The sequence below is a fragment of the Oncorhynchus kisutch genome, linkage group LG2 (genome assembly GCF_002021735.2).
Source record: "Oncorhynchus kisutch isolate 150728-3 linkage group LG2, Okis_V2, whole genome shotgun sequence".
In the NCBI taxonomy this organism is placed as follows: domain Eukaryota; kingdom Metazoa; phylum Chordata; class Actinopteri; order Salmoniformes; family Salmonidae; genus Oncorhynchus; species Oncorhynchus kisutch.
In genome coordinates, this window is record NC_034175.2 from 7,444,945 (window position 1) to 7,463,936 (window position 18,992).

Genomic DNA, 18,992 nt, shown 5'->3' on the forward strand with positions numbered 1-18,992 from the left:
ACTGTTTCTATTGTATAAAATAATCTGCCTCCTTCCTGCCTCTCTCTCCCCTTCAGGTTCAGTGTACGTGTGAACTCCACAGATGTATTCCACGTGGACCGGAGGTTCTGGACCTCTTTCCGTTCCCGTTTCCCAGCCACAGGCCCCAGGGAGAGAGCCTTCCACTCAGCCACCGTCATCGGAAACTACATGGTGGTCTATGGTGAGGGGGACGTATGGTAGAGGTGGAGATGGTGATCACAGAGAATATAGGAAAGGGATGGAGACCTCTTGAATGGATTCATACAATTGTTTGCTGTCCAGCCCCTTTTCCCTCTAATATTGCTCTTATTCTCTTTCTCTCACTCACTCACTCGCTTGCTTGCTCACTCTCTCTCAGGGGGAAATGTGCACATCCACTACCAGGAGGAGAAGTGTTATGATGAGGAAATCTTCTTCTACCACCTGGGGTGTCACCAGTGGGTGTCAGCTGGGTCGAGCCTCCAACACAGTGAGTCCCTACACACACACACACACACACACACATTCTCACTCGCTCATACACAGACATATTCATGTTGCTTTATGTTGAATCATCTCTCTCTCTCTTTTCGTACAGGAGGAGAGGCTGTGAGAGGGCGGTACTCCCATGTAGCTGCTGTGATGGAGGGCAGGGTGCTGCTGGTTGCCGGGGGTTACAGTGGTATTGCCCGTGGAGACCTGGTGGCGTACAAAGTTCCACTGTTCGTGAGCAGCGACCCAGGAGACCGGGTGAGTCAAGAAGTAAGGAAGGGGGAGGGATGGAGAGTTTATTAAGGAATATTATTGCATGGTGGACGGGGGCATATGGAATGGGGGAGAGGAGGATGGTTGAAACTGCAATTCTCTCATCTCCTGAAGCATAATGTTTTTCAGTGATAATGTTTTTGGGGGATTGAACGCAGGACTTGTTAACATTGTATTTCTTGTGCACAATTTTGTGGTAGTTCACAGTATAGTGTGGTGCAGGGCTCTCCAACCCTGTTCCTGGAGAGATACCCTCCTGTAGGTTTTCACACCAACCCCAGTTGTAACTAATCTGATTCAATCTTATCAACCAGCAAATTATTAGTATTAGGGTTGGAGCGAAAACCTACAGGACAGTAACTCTCCAGGAACATGGTTGGAGAGCTCTGCTGTGGTGTGTATATCTTTGACTGTCCATTTCTGTGTGTGTCAGGACGCTGTGTGTGCCGAGGCACCAGACGAGAGCATGTGTCTGAAGAACCCAGAATGCAGCTGGTGTGAGGGCCGCTGTCGGGAGTACCAACCCACCAACCCGGTAACACACCTATCCAACACCCTGCTTTTTCCATCCATTTTTCTCCATCTTCAACCCAAACCTCCTCAATCTGTCCTCCCCATCCACCTTCTAAGAATCTAAATTGACCATGGATAAAAACAAGGTTCAACTGTCTCTCTCCAGTGTGGCAGCACAGGGTGCCTGGGCCTGGCCCGCTTTCTGTCTGACTGCCAGTCCTGCCTGGTGTTCAGTGGGGCTCCAGGTTCCCTGCCCCGTGCCCCCGGTGACTTCGGCTGGTGTGTCCAGAACGAGTCCTGCCTACCTGTGTCAGGTAAGATGCACAGAGGGAGGAGGGGAAATACAAATATCAAAAGCTAAAATGCATAGGAGAAAAAAGACATGAGGGACCATGAATTGGGGCTCCCCACTAGATATCTACTGAAGCCCTCATCCTCCACATACAACACCCATCTGCCAGTCACATTCTGTCCCCAAAGCACACACATCCCTGGGTCGCTCCTCTTTTCAGTTCACTGCGTTTAATCTCCATCTCGTCATTCAAAGAATCAATCATGGACGTTCTTACTTACAGTTGTGGCTGCTTCGTGTGATGTATTGCTGTCTCTACCTTCTTGCCCAATAATGTTTGTACCATGTTTTGTGCTGCTGCCATATTGTCATGTTGTGTTGCTACCATGCTGTGTTTTTATGTGTTGCTGCCATGCTATGTTGTCGTTTTAGGTCTCTCTTTATGTAGTGTTGTGGTGTCTCTTGTTGTGTGTGTTTTGTCCTATATTTGTTATTTATTTTTAATCCTAGCCCCTGTCCCCGCAGGAGGCAATTTGCCTTCTGATAGGCCGTCATTGTAAATAAGAATTTGTTCTTAACTGACTTGCCTAGTTAAATAAAAATGAAAAGTATTGTAAGATTAAGGTCTGGTACTGTGCGTGTTGTTTAATGAGCTCTCCCTCTCGGTATTGCAGATCAAAGTGCTTGCCGTGTGGACCAGATCTCAGGGGCGTATGGCTGGTGGGGGGAGCGTACCCGTTTCCTCACCTCACTCCTTTCCTGTCGCACTGAGAACTATGTCCCGGGACTGCACCTGCTCACCTTCCAGCACCCCCGCAATGACTCCCAGCCTGACAAGGTACAGAGGCCACGCCAAGTAAGGTTGTCACATTGCCAACATCGCAATGCTACTATAACTGATTTTCCATGGCAAAAAGGAAAACACAAAGCAGACATAACTCTTTGGTCTTTTAAAAAACCTACTGTATGTAGATTGTGTGTTATAGCTTGGAAAATAAACTGAATTCTGGGTGACATCAGACTGCTTGTTTCCAACATTAGGACTGTTTCCTCAGAACATTTACTCCGCTCCATGTTTTGTGTCATGCCACAATTACCTCTGAGTATCAGTATACTGGTACTACTCGTGACAACCCTACCGCCAAGTATTGTGGTCCTGTGTGGCTCGTGGGTTCGATTCCCTCACAAACACAACCAGTCATGATGTTTTCATCTGATTTGTCAAACAATCACTTCAAAGGGCTCCTTTTACTAGGTTATCCAGTCTCAACATGTCTCCAGAGGGCTCCTTTACTAGGTTATCCAGTCTCAACATGTCTCCAGAGGGCTCCTTTACTAGGTTATCCAGGCACATTCATCCACTCTCAACATAGTTCCAGCCTCCAAGCAGTGGTGAATGGAAAGCCACATCTTTTGCACAAAACACCAAAAAGTGTAATGACATTTGGCGATTATCATTAGGCAATAATTTATGCGTCCACTGCTGTCCTGGTGTCGGCCACTTAACTCTGGCTTGTCAAAATGTCAGTGTTCTCATCGAACCACATTACAGTTTGGAGTGTAGGCTAATACCACCCATTTATTTTCAAGTCCATTCGCAAATGTTTCATGCCTCTGACATGTGGTAATGAAAAATAATGGAGTAGTAGCCTACAGTTTTCTTGACATTTTGTTTTAATTATTATGATAGGCCCGTGCTTTACCGGTATGGCGTACCCCCACTTTCTTTGCAAGGACACTGTACCACCTTTCACCCCTGGTGTTACCTCTACTTCTAGCTATACTGTGTCTCTAAAGCCCCTCTAAATACTTACCCTGCTCCCACCCTGCTTAAGATACTGTGGGCTTCCCAAACTCTTATCTGACTGAATGTAATGCTGCTGACTTCTGACATGTTGTACCTTGCTGTCTGTTGTAACACCACCATCCAATCCCTCTTGAACCTCCATGCCTTCAGGTGTCCATCCTGCGCAGCACCTCCATCATCCTCAGCCCCACCACAGAGATGGATGTCACCCTGCAGTTCCGGGGCTTCATCCACCCTCTGTGGGGTGCCCCTCCACCTGCACCCCCTCCCACCGAGACAGTTTCCATGTGGGCCCGGATACAGAGGCTACACTTTGAGGCCCGCATGGCTGCTGGACCCAACTCCCTGCAACTGGTGAGCGAGGGAGAAAGAGCGGGAGATGGTCGAGTAGATCCAGCCTGTAATTTGTTTTACTGAACTCTCTCACTCCCTCTTCCTCCTCCACTCAGAAGGAGGTGGTAGGTCGCTGGGCAGCTCACCAGGAGAAGGAGACGAAGCTGCTGTCCCGTCCTGACATGGGTCGTCTGTTTCCCAACCTGACCCGGGGGAACCGCTACCTGGTCCAGGCCGAGGGATACCTCAACAACTCAGGCTCTGGACAGACCAGTGAGATGGCCCTGACCTGGAACAGAACCGCTCTGCCCGGCGGAAGTGTGAGTACCAGCTGACAATTACACATTTTATAAACAAAAGGTTTTCACAGTAATACTGAGGCTCAATACCCTTAACATCAATATTGAAGATGTTTGTTTCTCCCACTGTCTCTCAATCTCTTTTTTTTGTTGATCTCCTTTCTTTCTCTCTGTAGGAGATTTCCTTCCTGTTCTTGGAGCCGTACCGTTCTGGCTCTTGCTCGGGGTACCAGTCTTGCTTGGCATGTCTGTCAGACCAGTCCTGTGGCTGGTGCCCATCTCTGGGCCGCTGTCTGTTCCGTGCACTGCCTGACCTGGAGTCCTGCCCGGAGGACCAGGGGGGAGGGGAACGCCACCTGCTGCTGACCCCTCCACAATGCACCCTCTGTGAGGAGTACAGGGACTGCTCCGCCTGCACTCAGGTATTTAACATACAGAACACCTCACTGCCATTAGCTTCATAAAACATTTAATATTTTTTATACTCCCCTTATAGATCTTATAGACCTTTGACTCTTATGATCTTTGGCCGACAGGACCACTACTGTGAGTGGCAGATCAACTCCAGCAAGAAGGGTGACTACCAATGCAGCCGACGGGGAAGACTGGATGGATCCATTCGCGACCCAGAGGGGTGCCCTAAAGTCTGCAACCAGTGAGTACCCACTGTCAGTCTCATCATAATATAATGTTGCTTGGGGCAATTACTTCTAGGTTATGTAACTCTCTCCACCTCTCTCTCTCTCTCTCCCTTCCCCACCTCTGTAAACAGGAGGAGGACGTGTGGAGAGTGTCTGTCTAACTCCAGTCAGTGTGCGTGGTGTGAGTCGGCCCAGGCCTGCTTCTACTTCGCTGCCTACCTCACCAAGTATCCCTACGGAGAGTGCAGGGACTGGTATGACAGGTAAACCATTAGAACCAATGAGCTGAACTCCTGTAGTCAGCAGTTTAAAATGGAGGTTTAATCTTATTTCTCTTTCCTATTTAGAATCTATTATGTACCAACAACGTTCAATAACCTTTTCTCTCTCCCTCTCTCTCTCTCCCTCCTTCCCCCAATCCTCCCTCCATCCCTCTCTCCCCCACTCCAGTGTTCACTCAGTGCCCCAGTGTAAGCAATGCTCAGCTCTGGTCACCTGTACAGACTGTCTCCAGACGTTTCAGTGCGGCTGGTGTGGAGACTACAACAACCCCACCATCGGCAGGTGTCTACGAGGAGACTGGGGAGGGATGGACGACCCCTCTGTGTATAACTGCAGTGTGGCTGTCGATGAAGTACGGGCTACCAGGTATGATGACCAGCAAACTACCACACTTCAAAATGCTTACTTACCCAGGTTTGACTTCAACTGAGGACAAGCCCACAAAATGGGCTGTGGTGATGGAAAAAATCATTATCTGATCAGGTCCAGTGTAACTGATGCCTACGTACACTGGACCTGCCTGTGAAGTTACCATGTCAATACCAGACCACCTCTCTGCATTAGGATGTAATGCTGAACCTTGTTATTCCTCCTCCCCCTCTAGTCCTGAGCCCCAGACCTTGGCCCCTCCACGGCCCATGGAGATGGAGATGGAGCTGGAGCACATGGAGGAGGGGGAGAGGGACCCAGTCTGGTCCTACCCCAGCTGTCCCGATGTGGAGGAATGCAGGCTGGGCCTCCACAGCTGCCACCCCTTCGCCACCTGTGTCAACACCCCCACCTCCTTTGAGTGCCACTGTGAGAGGGGCTACACCGGGGACGGCACCCTGCACTGCAACCAGACGTGAGCCTCTCTCTCTCACTCCCTGACGCTCTTTTTCTCTCCCTCTCATCCTCCCTATCATGACAAGCCCTTTTCCCTTCCACTAGCTTTTATGTCTCGTTCTCTGAATAACTCTATTCTCCTAAAGCCGACCTCTCTCTTTCTGCTCCAGTTGTTATAATGAGTGTCGTGAGGGCCAGTGCAGCGGCAGCCCGCGGTTCGAGTGTGAGTGTTCCCTGGGCTGGACATCTGACCCAGCCACACTGGTGCTGAGCGGGGTGGAGTGTGACGTGGACTGTGGCTGTAACTTCCACAGCACCTGTATCACTGCCCCAGGCATCTGTGACCACTGCCAGGGTGAGACAGACATAAATATCAGCCCATTCTAAGCCTTCCAAAAAAGGAAAAATTACAGCAACACCCCAAAATGACCAGAAAAACAAAATATACAGTCGTGGCCAAACGTTTTGAGAATGTTAAGAGAATTATGTTCTCAATATTCATATACTGAACTTCAATTAAACTACTCGGTCTGCTACCAAGAATTTGTAAGATTCTTGTTGAAATGAAACAGACAGAGGCCAGTCTACAATAGTCAGCAACGTTTATTTACGTTTATTTACGAGAGCTCTACCAATCATCATGTACATTGGTTTATATATCTCCCATTTCGTCATAAATGTCCCTCTCAGACAATGACAGTCTAGTTTACAAGTCTTCTCCTACGCATACATCGCTTATCACATCCTGCTTGGAATCATGTTACACAATCTACTGCAAGCCCATGGTTTCTCCCCTCCCTAGGTGGGGAGACTTCCTTCCCTGTTATAATTTTCACAGTGGTCACAAGTTGTCTGCCACAGTTCCTTGCCTGCTAACAGTCCCTCTTTTCTTATGGACAAACATTCTTCATCATTATACAGAGACAGGGTAGAATTCTTTTAGATAAAGTCCTATCATTACTTTAAATGTATACATCATTTAGTCATTATACATCAAATTCATAACAGAGAATGACACAAATATTAATTTTCACAAAGTTTGCTGCTTCAGTGTCTTTAGATATTTTGATCAGATGTTACTATGAAATACTGAAGTATAATTACAAGCATTTCATAAGTGTCAAAGGCTTTTATTGACAATTACATGAAGTTGATGCAAAGACTCAATATTTGCAGTGTTGACCCTTCTTTTTCAAGACCCCTGCAATCCACCCTGGCATGCTGTCAATTAACTTCTGGGCCTCATCCTGACTGATGGCAGCCCATTCTTGCATAATCAATGCTTGGAGTTTGTCAGAATTTGTGGGGCTTTGTTTGTCCATCCGCCCCTTGAGGATTGACCACAAGTTCTCAATGGGATTAAGGGGAGTTCTGGGGAGTTTCGTGGCCATGGACCCAAAATATCGATGTTTTGTTCCCCGAGCCACTTGGTTATCATTTTGCCTTATGGCAAGGTGCTCCATCATGCTGGAAAAGGCGTTGTTTGTCTCCACACTGTTCTTGGATGGTTGGGAGAAGTTGCTCTCGGAGGATGTGTTGGTACCATTCTTTATTCATGGCTGTGTTCTTAGGCAAAATTGGGAGTGAGCCCACTCCCTTGGCTGAGAAGCAACCCCACACATGAATTGTCTCAGGATGCTTTACTGTTGGCATGACACAGGACTGATGGTAGCGCTCACCTTGTCTTCTCCGGACAAGCTTTTTTTCTGGATGCCCCAAACGATAAGAAAGGGGATTCATCAGAGAAAATGACTTCACCCCAGCCCTCAGCAGTCCAATCCCTATACCTTTGCAGAATATCAGTCTGTCCCTGATGTTTTTCCTGAAGAGAAGTGGCTCCAAAAGTCTTCTGCCTGCTGCCGTTCCTGAGCAAGCTCTGTACTGGTGGTGCCCAGCTGAATCAACATCAAGGTCCTGGCGCTTGCTGGACTTTCTTGGGTGCCCTGAGGCCTTCGTCACAACAATTGAACCGCTCTCCTTGAAGTTCTTGATGAGCTGATAAATGGTTGATTTAGGTGCAATCTTACTGGCAGCAATATCCTTGCCTGTGAAGCCCTTTTTGTGCAAAGCACAGCATGTGTTTCCTTGCAGGTAACCATGATTGGCAGAGGAAGAACAATGATTCCAAGTACCACCCTACTTTTGAAGCTTCTAGTCTGTTATTCAAACTCAATCAGCATGACAGAGTGATCTCCAGCCTTGTCCTCGTCAACACTCACACTTGTGTTAACGAGAGAATCACTGACATGATGTCAGCTGGTCCTTTTGTGGCAGGGCTGAAATGCAGTGAAAATGTTTTTGGGGGATTCAGTTCATTTGCATGGCAAAGAGGGACTTTGCAGTTAATTGCAATTCCTCTGATCACTCTTCATAACATTCTGAGGTACAGTGCCTTGCGAAAGTATTCGGCCCCCTTGAACTTTGCGACCTTTTGCCACATTTCAGGCTTCAAACATAAAGAAATAAAACTGTATTTTTTTGTGAAGAATCAACAACAAGTGGGACACAATCATGAAGTGGAACGACATTTATTGGATATTTCAAACTTTTTTAACAAATCAAAAACTGACAAATTGGGCGTGCAAAATTATTCAGCCCCTTTACTTTCAGTGCAGCAAACTCTCTCCAGAAGTTCAGTGAGGATCTCTGAATGATCCAATGTTGACCTAAATGACTAATGATGATAAATACAATCCACCTGTGTGTAATCAAGTCTCCGTATAAATGCACCTGCACTGTGATAGTCTCAGAGGTCCGTTAAAAGCACAGAGAGCATCATGAAGAACAAGGAACACACCAGGCAGGTCCGAGATACTGTTGTGAAGAAGTTTAAAGCCGGATTTGGATACAAAAAGATTTCCCAAGCTTTAAACATCCCAAGGAGCACTGTGCAAGCGATACTATTGAAATGGAATGAGTATCAGACCACTGCAAATCTACCAAGACCTGGCCGTCCCTCTAAACTTTCAGCTCATACAAGGAGAAGACTGATCAGAGATGCAGCCAAGAGACCCATGATCACTCTGGATGAACTGCAGAGATCTACAGCCGAGGTGGGAGACTCTGTCCATAGGACAACAATCAGTCGTATATTGCACAAATCTGGCCTTTATGGAAGAGTGGCAAGAAGAAAGCCATTTCTTAAAGATCTCCATAAAAAGTGTTGTTTAAAGATTGCCACATGCCACCTGGGAGACACACCAAACATGTGGAAGAAGGTGCTCTGGTCAGATGAAACCAAATTGAACTTTTTGGCAACAATGCAAAACGTTATGTTTGGCGTAAAAGCAACACAGCTCATCACCCTGAACACACCGTCCTCACTGTCAAACATGGTGGTGGCAGCATCATGGTTTGGGCCTGCTTTTCTTCAGCAGGGACAGGGAAGATGGTTAAAATTGATGGGAAGATGGATGGAGCCAAATACAGGACCATTCTGGAAGAAAACCTGATGGAGTCTGCAAAAGACCTGAGACTGGGACGGAGATTTGTCTTCCAACACGACAATGATCCAAAACATAAAGCAAAATCTACAATGGAATGGTTCAAAAATAAACATATCCAGGTGTTAGAATGGCCAAGTCAAAGTCCAGACCTGAATCCAATCGAGAATCTGTGGAAAGAACTGAAAACTGCTGTTCACAAATGCTCTCCATCCAACCTCACTGAGCTCGAGCTGTTTTGCAAGGAGGAATGGGAAAAAATGTCAGTCTCTCGATGTGCAAAACTGATTGAGACATACCCCAAGCGACTTACAGCTGTAATCGCAGCAAAAGGTGGCGCTACAAAGTATTAACTTAAGGGGGCTGAATAATTTTGCACGCCCAATTTGTCCGTTTTTGATTTGTTAAAAAAGTTTGAAATATCCAATAAATGTCGTTCCACTTCATGATTGTGTCCCACTTGTTGTTGATTCTTCACAAAAAAATACAGTTTTATATCTTTATGTTTGAAGCCTGAAATGTGGCAAAAGGTCGCAAAGTTCAAGGGGGCCGAATACTTTCGCAAGGCACTGTATATGCAAATTGCCATCATACAAACTGAGGCAGCATACTTTGACACATTTAAATGTTCACATTCTCAAAACTTTTGGCCACGACTGTAGTTTATTAATTTCAAAAGTTATAACTTTCTCTAATTAGTTAATGTGCTCTCCGTTCTCCCTTCTCCTCAGATTGGACAATGGGTCTCCAGTGTGAGCACTGTCGACCAGGGAGTTTTGGTTCTGCGCTGGCCGGGGGCGGGGGCTGTGTGCCCTGCCAGTGTAACGGCCATGGAGGCCCCCTCCTGGGCTTCTGCCACAATCAGACAGGCCAATGCTACTGCACACACCACACCCAGGGACCACACTGTGAATCCTGCTTGCCTGGATATTACGGAGACCCCAGGTGAGGGGGACAGACAATGGACTCTGGATGAATGGATTTATTATCCCCAGTGAGGAAATTAGTTTTGCAGCATTACAAGGGGAAAATAATAGGCATTCTGTAAAGGATCTGTTTTATAGAACAGTATGTGTACTGTGCATCAGCAACTAGTTGCTATGTGCTCTGTAATTAAGAACCTGCTTCACTATACATTTGAATGTTTGAATTTCTTTCTTAATGCATATCACTTATACAACTCTCTCTTCCTCAGGAATAATGGCACCTGTTTCCGTCAGTGTCAGGGGCGCTCTGTGATCCTGTCCCATCAGTCACCCCTCTCTGAACTCCCCATCTCGTCCTCCCTGGGGTGGCGAGGGGGCGTCGGGGGGAAGGGGGGACTCTCCCACTGTCTGTGGGTCCTGTCTGTCTCTGAGAACTTGGTCCCCTGTGAGCCTGGCGAGCTGTGCCCTCCTGTGGCTCTCACCCTGCACCCAGACTCCTACACACAGTGCACTGTGAGTACTAACTACACACTAACTCCTACAACACAGACTGATGTTTATTGTGCTGTAGTGAACAGAGCCACCAGCATTCCCATGGCCTGAGATGTATTTTCTGTCACTCACACACAGAGCTCCTACGTTTACGTGTTTGATGGCCTGCCTCGTTTCTTGAGCAACGGGGTGGTGCACTCAGACCACAACCTGATTGGCGCGTTCTGTGGGACGACCCGGACTCATCCAATTACAGTGGAGGCAACTTCAGGTTAAAACTTCTAGTCATTTTTTAAAAAGTTTTAAAATAAAGTTTTTCTCCTACTTATTTTCTGACTGTAAATATCATGAGTAGTATTGAAAGATTCCCTCTCTGATCCCTCTGTTTTTCTCTCCCAGGTGTGATTTCTGTGTACTTTGAGGCCAACGTCTCGTCCGACCGCCCTCAGGGTTTCAACGCCTCCTTCTGGGTGCGGCGTTGTCGCCAGGTTTCTGAGGCGGGGGAGGATGGGTCACCCGTATGCCAGGGAGGGGCGCAGTGCAGCGAGGGACTGTGCCAGTGTACTCAGGGGTATGGGGGACCGTACTGCGACAGGCCCCTCTGTCCCGAGGGCTGTGGGCTAGCAGAGGGCCGAGGCTCCTGTAACTTGGTGAGAGGGACTGAACACTAGCACTGTGACTGCAAGACACTTTGAATGCTCATTGTTGTTTTGTTGGTGTTTTGATGTTTTCCTCTTTGTTTATCCTGTTCCTATATATTGCAGTCTCTTGTGTGTCTCTAATGTTAACCCTCTCTATGTGTACGTTTTAGTCTCTGGGAGTGTGTGTATGTGCAGATGGTTGGGGCGGCTCTGACTGCTCCACCCCTCTGGACTCCAGCAGCCTAGTTTGGGAAACCCTACTGGACACACAGCTCACAGCGGTAAGAACCAGGACACACATATATAAAAACACTCCCACCACAGAGTGTCACAGTGAATTGCATGGCGTCAAATTAAATTACTAAAAATATTAAATTTTCATGAAATCACAAGTGCAATATAGCAAAACACAGTTTAGCTTGTTGTTAATCCACCTGGCGTGTCAGATTTCAAAAAAGCTTTTCGGCGAAAGCTATCCAAGCGTTTATGTTAGGACATCTCTCTCAGCAGACAAAACATTACAAACAGCTAGCACCAAAGTAGATTGGTCACGAAAGTCAGAAAAGCAATAAAATGAATCACTTACCTTTGATCTTCGGGTGTTTGCACTCACGAGACTTCCAGTTACACAAAAAAAATTTTTTTTATTCCATGAAGATTATTTTAAAATCCGAAATACCTCCATTTGGTTGGCGTGTTATGTTCAGAAATCCACAGGCTCGAGCGGTCACGACGGGGCAGAAGAAAATTCCAAATAGTATCCGTAAAGTTCGTAGAAACATGTCAAACGTTTTTTATAATCAATCCTCAGGTTGTTTTTACAATAAATAATCGATCATATTTCAACCGGACCGTAGCTTTTTCTATAGGAGTGAGAGAGAAAATGTCTGCTCCAAGCTGCTCATGCATGCAAAACTCTGCTGGCACCCAGCCATCCAATGTGATCTTTTTCGCTAATTTTTCTGAATAAAAGCCTGAAACTATGTCTAAAGACTGTTCACACCATGTGGAAGCCATAGGAAAATGAATCTGGCTGACTTCCATTTAAATGGAGGGAAGGCATGCAATGGATCAGAGAGGTTTCAGGAAAAACAGCACTTCCTGGGTGGAGTTTCCTCAGGTTTTCGCCTGCAATATCAGTTCTGTTATACTCACAGACAATATTTTGACAGTTTTGGAAACTTTAGAGTGTTTTCTATCCTAATCTGACAATTATTTGCATATTCTAGATTCTGGGCCTGAGAAATAGGCAGTTTCATTTGAGTATGTTTTTCATCCAAACATCAAAATACTGCCCCCTACACTCAAGAGGTTAAACTTCCCCCTCCCTCCACAGAACCAGGCCCACAGGTTTCTCCACCGGATGGGCCATTCTCTAGTGTCTGGGCCCCAGGGGAACCTCTGGATGTATGGAGGCCTCTCTCTCTCAGAGGGCATCCTGGGAAACGTATACAGGTGGGGGGGATGACTTTTTAATGGCTGTGTTTTTATTAGCGTTCATTTAAAGATGCCTTTTATGAAACAGCAATTTTTTTGTTGTTGTAATTGTTTGAAATGACAAGTAACTCATATCAGTTATTTTCTCTGTCTTTCTTCCCTCTCTGTGTTGATTGGTGGGTTCATGTCATTTCTCTGTGTTGATTGGTGGGTTCAGGTACTCTGTGTTGGAGCGGCGCTGGACTCAGATGCTGACCAGTTCAGTGGAGGAAGGCTCCACCCCCAGCCCCCGCTACCACCACGCCTCTGCCCTCCTGGCCAGTCATGAGCCTCTCTCTGACGCCCAGGGAGCCACTCACAACCTCATGCTGGTGGTGGGCGGTGTCACACAGAAGGGCGTCGCCATGGACACGTGGAGCCTCAACCTCAGCAGTCTGGTGTGGAGACAGCACAAGGTCAGAGTTGGTTTGTTTAGTTTTAGTTATCCACCATCTTGCCTTACTTGGGAAAATATATATGAACAAAAAAACACTAAACATAAAATATTGGTAGTTAACTGTCAGCCTACACCGCACGATTCAATTTACTATAGACTTCTATGTAACCAATTAGTCTGTGTCCTCTTCCCCCATAGAGCTCAGTGCTGCCACCGGTGGCAGGTCATACTCTAACGGTGCGTCGGGACTCCTCTATGCTGCTCATCGGAGGTTACTCTCCAGAGAACGGCTTCAACCATCACCTGCTGGAGTTCAACATCCACTCTGGCAACTGGACCGTCGCCCCCCACACCGGCACACCTCCTACAGGTCAGAAGGACCTCCACCTGCACTCATTAACTCACTTAGTACCTGCCAATCTGGAAAGTCCCTACTCAGCTTTCGTGGAACCTCTCCCACTAAGTAGACATAGAATATAAAGATTGAGGTGCATCCATTATGGTTGGAGCAAAGAGTTATTTCTGAAACCATGAACTGTAAACTGCTGTCCCTTATGATGTTGCATAATTTACCAGTCTGTTGATTAACCCTTAACCCTCCCGTGTTGTCTCTTGACTGACTCCTGTGTGTCCTGTCCTCTCTTCAGGTCTGTATGGCCACTCGGCTGTGTACCACAAGCAGACAGACGCCGTGTACGTGTTCGGAGGCTACCGCTTCCACGTGGAGACAGTGGAGCCCTCAGGAGAGCTCTACAGTCTCTATTATGCCAACCTCACCTGGTCCCTACTGGTCCCCTCACAGGGGAATAAGGTAGGTACTACCACGGCAGCTTTACCACGAGAACATGCTTCTTTCACAACTAGCTAACCGGTATTTAAACAGCTTTTACATGTTCCCAGGCTGGTCTTAATTGATGACATCGTCATTATATCTTAACAATTTTTCTTATATTAACACATTATTTTTTCTTTCTCCCTCTCTCACTTTCTCCCTCTTTCTCCCTCTCTCACTTTCTCCCTCTCTCTCCCCAGCCCCTGTCCCGTTTCTTCCACGCTGCAGCCCTGATAAAAGACACCATGGTGATCGTGGGAGGGAGGACAGGAGTGGAGGACTACAGCAACACAGTGTCTCTGTACCAGATCAACTGTAACACCTGGATACAGCCAGGTAACTGTGTGACTGACACTACATGTGGCTAGCCAAAACACTGCGTATATGCTCAGTTTGATGATGATGTGGAGATTATCCTTCCTCTCGCTCAGACTCGGCGGTGGGCGAGCCGGTTAACCGTTCAGTGTCTCTGGCCATGGTGGGCTGGGGTGGGCGGCTGTTCCTCTCTGGGGGGTTCAACGGGGTCACCCTGGGGCGTCTTCTCACCCTGACCCTTCCCTCTGACCCCTGTTCCTTGCTGCCCACGCCCGAGGCCTGCAACACCACCACAGGCAGCTGTGTCTGGTGCAGGGGTACCTGCGCCGCCTCTGATACTGCTGAGAGGTAAAGCTATGGTTATCATGGGAATTATGTTGTTTCCAAGTTGTGACTGTCTTTTATTTTGGAGGTGTTTCTTGGTGTTGTCACTTTGTGTAATCATGTTTATTCTTTCCCTATCTCAGAATTAGTGACAAACTATCCCTTCTCTCCCTCTTTATGGTGTGTTGTCCCTGTCTCTCAGACTGGGCTGTTCCATTGGTCAGTCTCCCTGCTCCCCCACCCCTCGTCTACCAGACCAGTGTCGCAGACTGAAGACCTGCAGCGAGTGTCTGGCACGCCACCCCAGGACCTTCTCTAGCCCCTCACAGGTAATACACACACGCAAATGCACACAAACATCAGCTCAGACAGTACACACACACACACACACTAACCCCCCCTCTCTGTCAGTCCCAGTCTGCTCTGCAGTGTAAGTGGTGCACCAACTGTCCAGAGGGAGCATGCATCAGCAGTACAGTCAGCTGCACCTCAGAACACGACTGCAGGATCAACCAGAGAGAGATCTTCCTGTCCAGCAACTGTACTGAGACCAGCTGTGAGGCCTCCGACTGCCCCAAGTGCACCGCCTCAGGGAAGTGCATGTGGACACGCCAGTTCAAACGCACAGGTGAGAGACACCTCCATTCACCTTCTATTGCTAGGGACAGGATTCTATGGGTAGACCACTAGACTAAGTCGTGGCTGGAAAAACTGAGAACTACTCTCTTACAAGTTGTGTTGCGGTTCCCCCAGGCGAGACCAGGCGCATCCTGAGTGTGAACCCCACCTACGACTGGACGTGCTTCAGCTACGCCCTGCTCAACGTGTCCCCCATGCAGGTGGAGTCCTCCCCCCCTCTGCCCTGCCCGCCCCCCTGCCACCACCTCAGCACCTGCAACCTCTGCCTGGGCTCCCGGGGCTCAGACGGGGGCTGGCAGCACTGTGTGTGGAGCATGGCACTGCAGCAGGTAAGACAGAGACAGACTGTGTGTGGGTGGCGGGGTAGGGCCATATCTATGTCAATGTTTTGCAAAAAATATATTTCTGCATTGTAGCTTTATAAAATGAACAAGACTATATTTCTGCCCTCCCTTCCCCCTCTCCTCTCCTCCAGTGTGTGAGTCCGTCCTTCGTGCCTCTGCGCTGTGAGGCGGGTCAGTGTGGTCGTCTGCTGTCTGGTGGGGACTCTTGCTCCCCCCAGTGCGCTCAGCTCACCCAGTGCTCTCAATGCATCGCCTGGCCCCAGTGTGGCTGGTGTGCTGCCCAAGGGGGCAACGGGGCTGGACTCTGCCAGCAGGGAGGCCTCGACGGTGAGGGGAACAGAATTAAGTAGATCTTGAGAATATCCTTTTATAGGATAGAATAATAGATCCTGTGTGTGTGTGTGTGTGTGTGTGTGTGTGTGTGTGTGTGTGTGTGTGTGTGTGTATATATTACAGCGAGAGAGAATAAAATATGAGCTTTATAGAATACAACTTTATTGTCCGACATTTAGTGTTATATTCTCTACTCCCGATAACTAACTATTTCAAGTTACCTCTTCTCCTCACTTTCCCCCGTGTGTGTGTCAGGTGTGAGTGAGGGAGTGTGTCCCCAGGGAAACCGTAGCTGGTCCTTCCTCCACTGCCCAGAGGAGGATGAGTGTGCCAACGGCCACCACCACTGTAACATCACCCAGGACTGCCATGACCTGACCCAGGGATACCACTGCACCTGCAAGCAGGGCTACGTTCTCAGCCGGTAGGAAGCCACACGTCACAATCATCATTAACGGCAGAAGTAGCAGCACTTGGATACCTCCACAGCTATACACACACAACCTCATCATCACAATCATCAGTACTATCACTCCACCTGTCCTGCAAACACAGCTACATATTCAGTTGGTATACATACATAGTATCCTGAGAAGGTTCTACAGCTGTATCATTGAGAGAATCTTGACTGACTGCATCACCGACCTCGATCGTATGGCGCTACAAAGGGTTGTGCGGACAGCCCAGTACATCACTGGGACCGAGCTCCCTGCCATCCAGGACATCTTTATCAGGAGGTGTGGAAGGAAGGCCCGAAAAATTGTTAGACTCCAACCATAGACTATTTTCTCTGCTTCCGCACAACAAGTGGTACCGATGCGTCAAGTCTGACACCAACAGGCTCTTAAACAGCTTCTATCCCCAAACAATAAGCCTGATAATTAGCTAACAGAATAGCTACACAGACTGAGTTTGTCTTATATCTTTATTGACCTTCTATTTCAATATTTGCACTGTCTCTAAGCACACTCACAGGGCCCTACACACTCACTGTCACTCCAACACACACACACACACACACACACACCATCATCTGCTAACTCACACATAAAATGCACTTACATTTATACTGACTCTACACACCCTCCCACTCACTCACATACAAGCTGCTGCTACTCTGTTTATCTTATATCCTTTTGCCTAGTCAGTCACTTTATCCCTATACATATCTACCTCCATCACTCCAGTATCCCTGCACGTGTAAATATGGTATTGGAACAGACTTTCTAAATATTTATTGTATATAGTATCCTTATTGCTTACTTTGTGTATTTCATATTTCTTATTTATTTGAGTTTGCAAGAAAGGCATTTCACTGTACTTGTGCATGTGACATTAAAACTTGGAAACAAACAGAGCTACAAATTCAGTAGACATACACACACACACATACACACATATACATACATAGTATCTGTTTGTTTCTCCTCTTTCTCTCTACTCCCTCTCTGCAGTGCGTCAGGCCAGTGTGAGCCAGTCTGTGCTCAGGGCTGTGTCAACGGGACCTGTGTGTCCCCGGGAGTGTGTCAGTGTCATTTTGGCTTTGTGGGGGACAACTGCTCGTCTCAGTGTCGCTGTAACAAACACAGCAACTGTAAAGGAGTGTCTGAGCCTGACAAGTGTCTGGAGTGTAAAAACAACACTATGGTGAGTGGGGCAGACACACACACGCACATATATACACACACCCAGTATTTCAGCACATCAACTGTAAGATTATGCATGTCACAGCCCAGTGTGTATCTTGAGTGCCAAAACACTAGTGACACACTGGTGCTGATCCCAGGTCAGATTCTCAGTTCATTGTGTATCATATACGGATGTTTGTGGCTCTCTCTCTCCTGTTCCAGGGTGATCACTGTGAGAAGTGTAAGCCCCTGTATGTGGGGTTGGCGGTGGGCGGGGGGACGTGCCGCCCCTGTCGGGAGTTCTGCAGGGGGAACAGCGCAGTGTGTCTGTCCCGGGACGAACACAAGAGGGCGCTAGACCACCCCCAAGACCACCCTCTGGACCCAGACAGAGTAAGTGACTCACTGTCTGTTTTACTTCATTTATATATTCTTTCCAACTTGCTTTGAGTTTATTAATGGATTACTTTGGATCTGATCAGCAACATCTTTTGTGGTCATATCAAATTTTATTAGTCACATGTGCCGAATACAACAGGTGTGGACCTTACAGTGAAATGCTTACTTACGAGCCCCTAACCAACAATGCAGTTTAAAAAAAAATACGGATAAGAAATAAAAGTAACAATTAATTAAAGAGATTTATGTGCAAACTAGAAACTCACTGTGTAGGAACGGGTATACCACCTTGGATGTCATTTAACTGCAATTTTCTTGTTGAACTCCCTCTCCTTTATCAGATTGTTCAGTGGGTGTCGGAGGGTCCTACAGAGGACTCAGCGGTTTGTGTGAGCTGCCAGAACAACAGCGTGGGGGACAAGTGTGAGAGCTGCCTCAGCGGCTACTTCCTATTACAGGGGAACTGTGACAAGTGAGTAGTGGTTCCTTTCAAATTAACCTCTAGCCACATCTAATTCACTTGCAATCAGTGGTGGAAAAAGTTCTAAAATCTCATACTTGAGTAAAAGTATAGATATCTTAATAGAAAATGACTCAAGTAAAAGTGAAAGTTGCCCAGTAAAATACTACTTGAGTAAAAGTATTTGGTTTTAAATATACTTAAGTATCAACAGTAAATGTTGTTGCTAAAATATACTTGATTATCAAAAGTATGAATAAGTTAACATTTCTTATATTAAGCAAACCAGGTGGCACAATTTTCTTTTTTTATTTTATTTATGGATAGCCAGGTTCACATTCCAACACTGACATTTAAAAAAGCATTTGTGTTTAGTGAGTCTGTCGGATCAGAAGCAGTAGGGATGACCAGAGATTTTCTCTGTTTAGTGAGTCTGTCTGATCAGAGGCAGTAGGGATGACCAGAGATGTTCTCTGTTTAGTGTGCGAAATGTGACAATTTTTGTGTACTGCTAAGCATTCAAAATGTAGTACTTTTGAGTGTCGGGGAAAATGTAAGGTGTAAAAGTACATTTTCTTTAGGAATG

At 47.0% G+C, this 18,992-nt stretch overlaps 1 protein-coding gene across 2 annotated transcripts in view; it reads left to right on the forward strand.

The window, feature by feature from the left end:
- The window catches only part of LOC109900724 (multiple epidermal growth factor-like domains protein 8), a 32,800-nt gene that overhangs the window by 7,905 nt on the left and 5,903 nt on the right, over positions 1-18,992 (forward strand). Inside the window, exons 9-41 of one of the 2 annotated variants that reach the window (XM_031786599.1) lie at positions 57-202; positions 380-490; positions 599-762; positions 1,199-1,300; positions 1,445-1,592; positions 2,245-2,408; positions 3,528-3,731; positions 3,827-4,030; positions 4,186-4,431; positions 4,546-4,664; positions 4,782-4,913; positions 5,101-5,298; positions 5,537-5,776; positions 5,928-6,112; positions 9,932-10,145; positions 10,396-10,639; positions 10,757-10,889; positions 11,018-11,268; positions 11,430-11,540; positions 12,596-12,714; positions 12,914-13,151; positions 13,331-13,502; positions 13,780-13,943; positions 14,165-14,300; positions 14,396-14,627; positions 14,806-14,932; positions 15,015-15,231; positions 15,357-15,571; positions 15,718-15,913; positions 16,175-16,343; positions 17,374-17,566; positions 17,770-17,940; positions 18,288-18,418. In XM_031786599.1, the coding sequence (XP_031642459.1) occupies positions 57-202; positions 380-490; positions 599-762; positions 1,199-1,300; positions 1,445-1,592; positions 2,245-2,408; positions 3,528-3,731; positions 3,827-4,030; positions 4,186-4,431; positions 4,546-4,664; positions 4,782-4,913; positions 5,101-5,298; positions 5,537-5,776; positions 5,928-6,112; positions 9,932-10,145; positions 10,396-10,639; positions 10,757-10,889; positions 11,018-11,268; positions 11,430-11,540; positions 12,596-12,714; positions 12,914-13,151; positions 13,331-13,502; positions 13,780-13,943; positions 14,165-14,300; positions 14,396-14,627; positions 14,806-14,932; positions 15,015-15,231; positions 15,357-15,571; positions 15,718-15,913; positions 16,175-16,343; positions 17,374-17,566; positions 17,770-17,940; positions 18,288-18,418 (5,796 nt within the window). The remainder of the gene's footprint in view (positions 1-56; positions 203-379; positions 491-598; positions 763-1,198; positions 1,301-1,444; positions 1,593-2,244; positions 2,409-3,527; positions 3,732-3,826; positions 4,031-4,185; positions 4,432-4,545; positions 4,665-4,781; positions 4,914-5,100; positions 5,299-5,536; positions 5,777-5,927; positions 6,113-9,931; positions 10,146-10,395; positions 10,640-10,756; positions 10,890-11,017; positions 11,269-11,429; positions 11,541-12,595; positions 12,715-12,913; positions 13,152-13,330; positions 13,503-13,779; positions 13,944-14,164; positions 14,301-14,395; positions 14,628-14,805; positions 14,933-15,014; positions 15,232-15,356; positions 15,572-15,717; positions 15,914-16,174; positions 16,344-17,373; positions 17,567-17,769; positions 17,941-18,287; positions 18,419-18,992) is intronic. The other variant, XM_031786601.1, reaches the window with a different exon arrangement.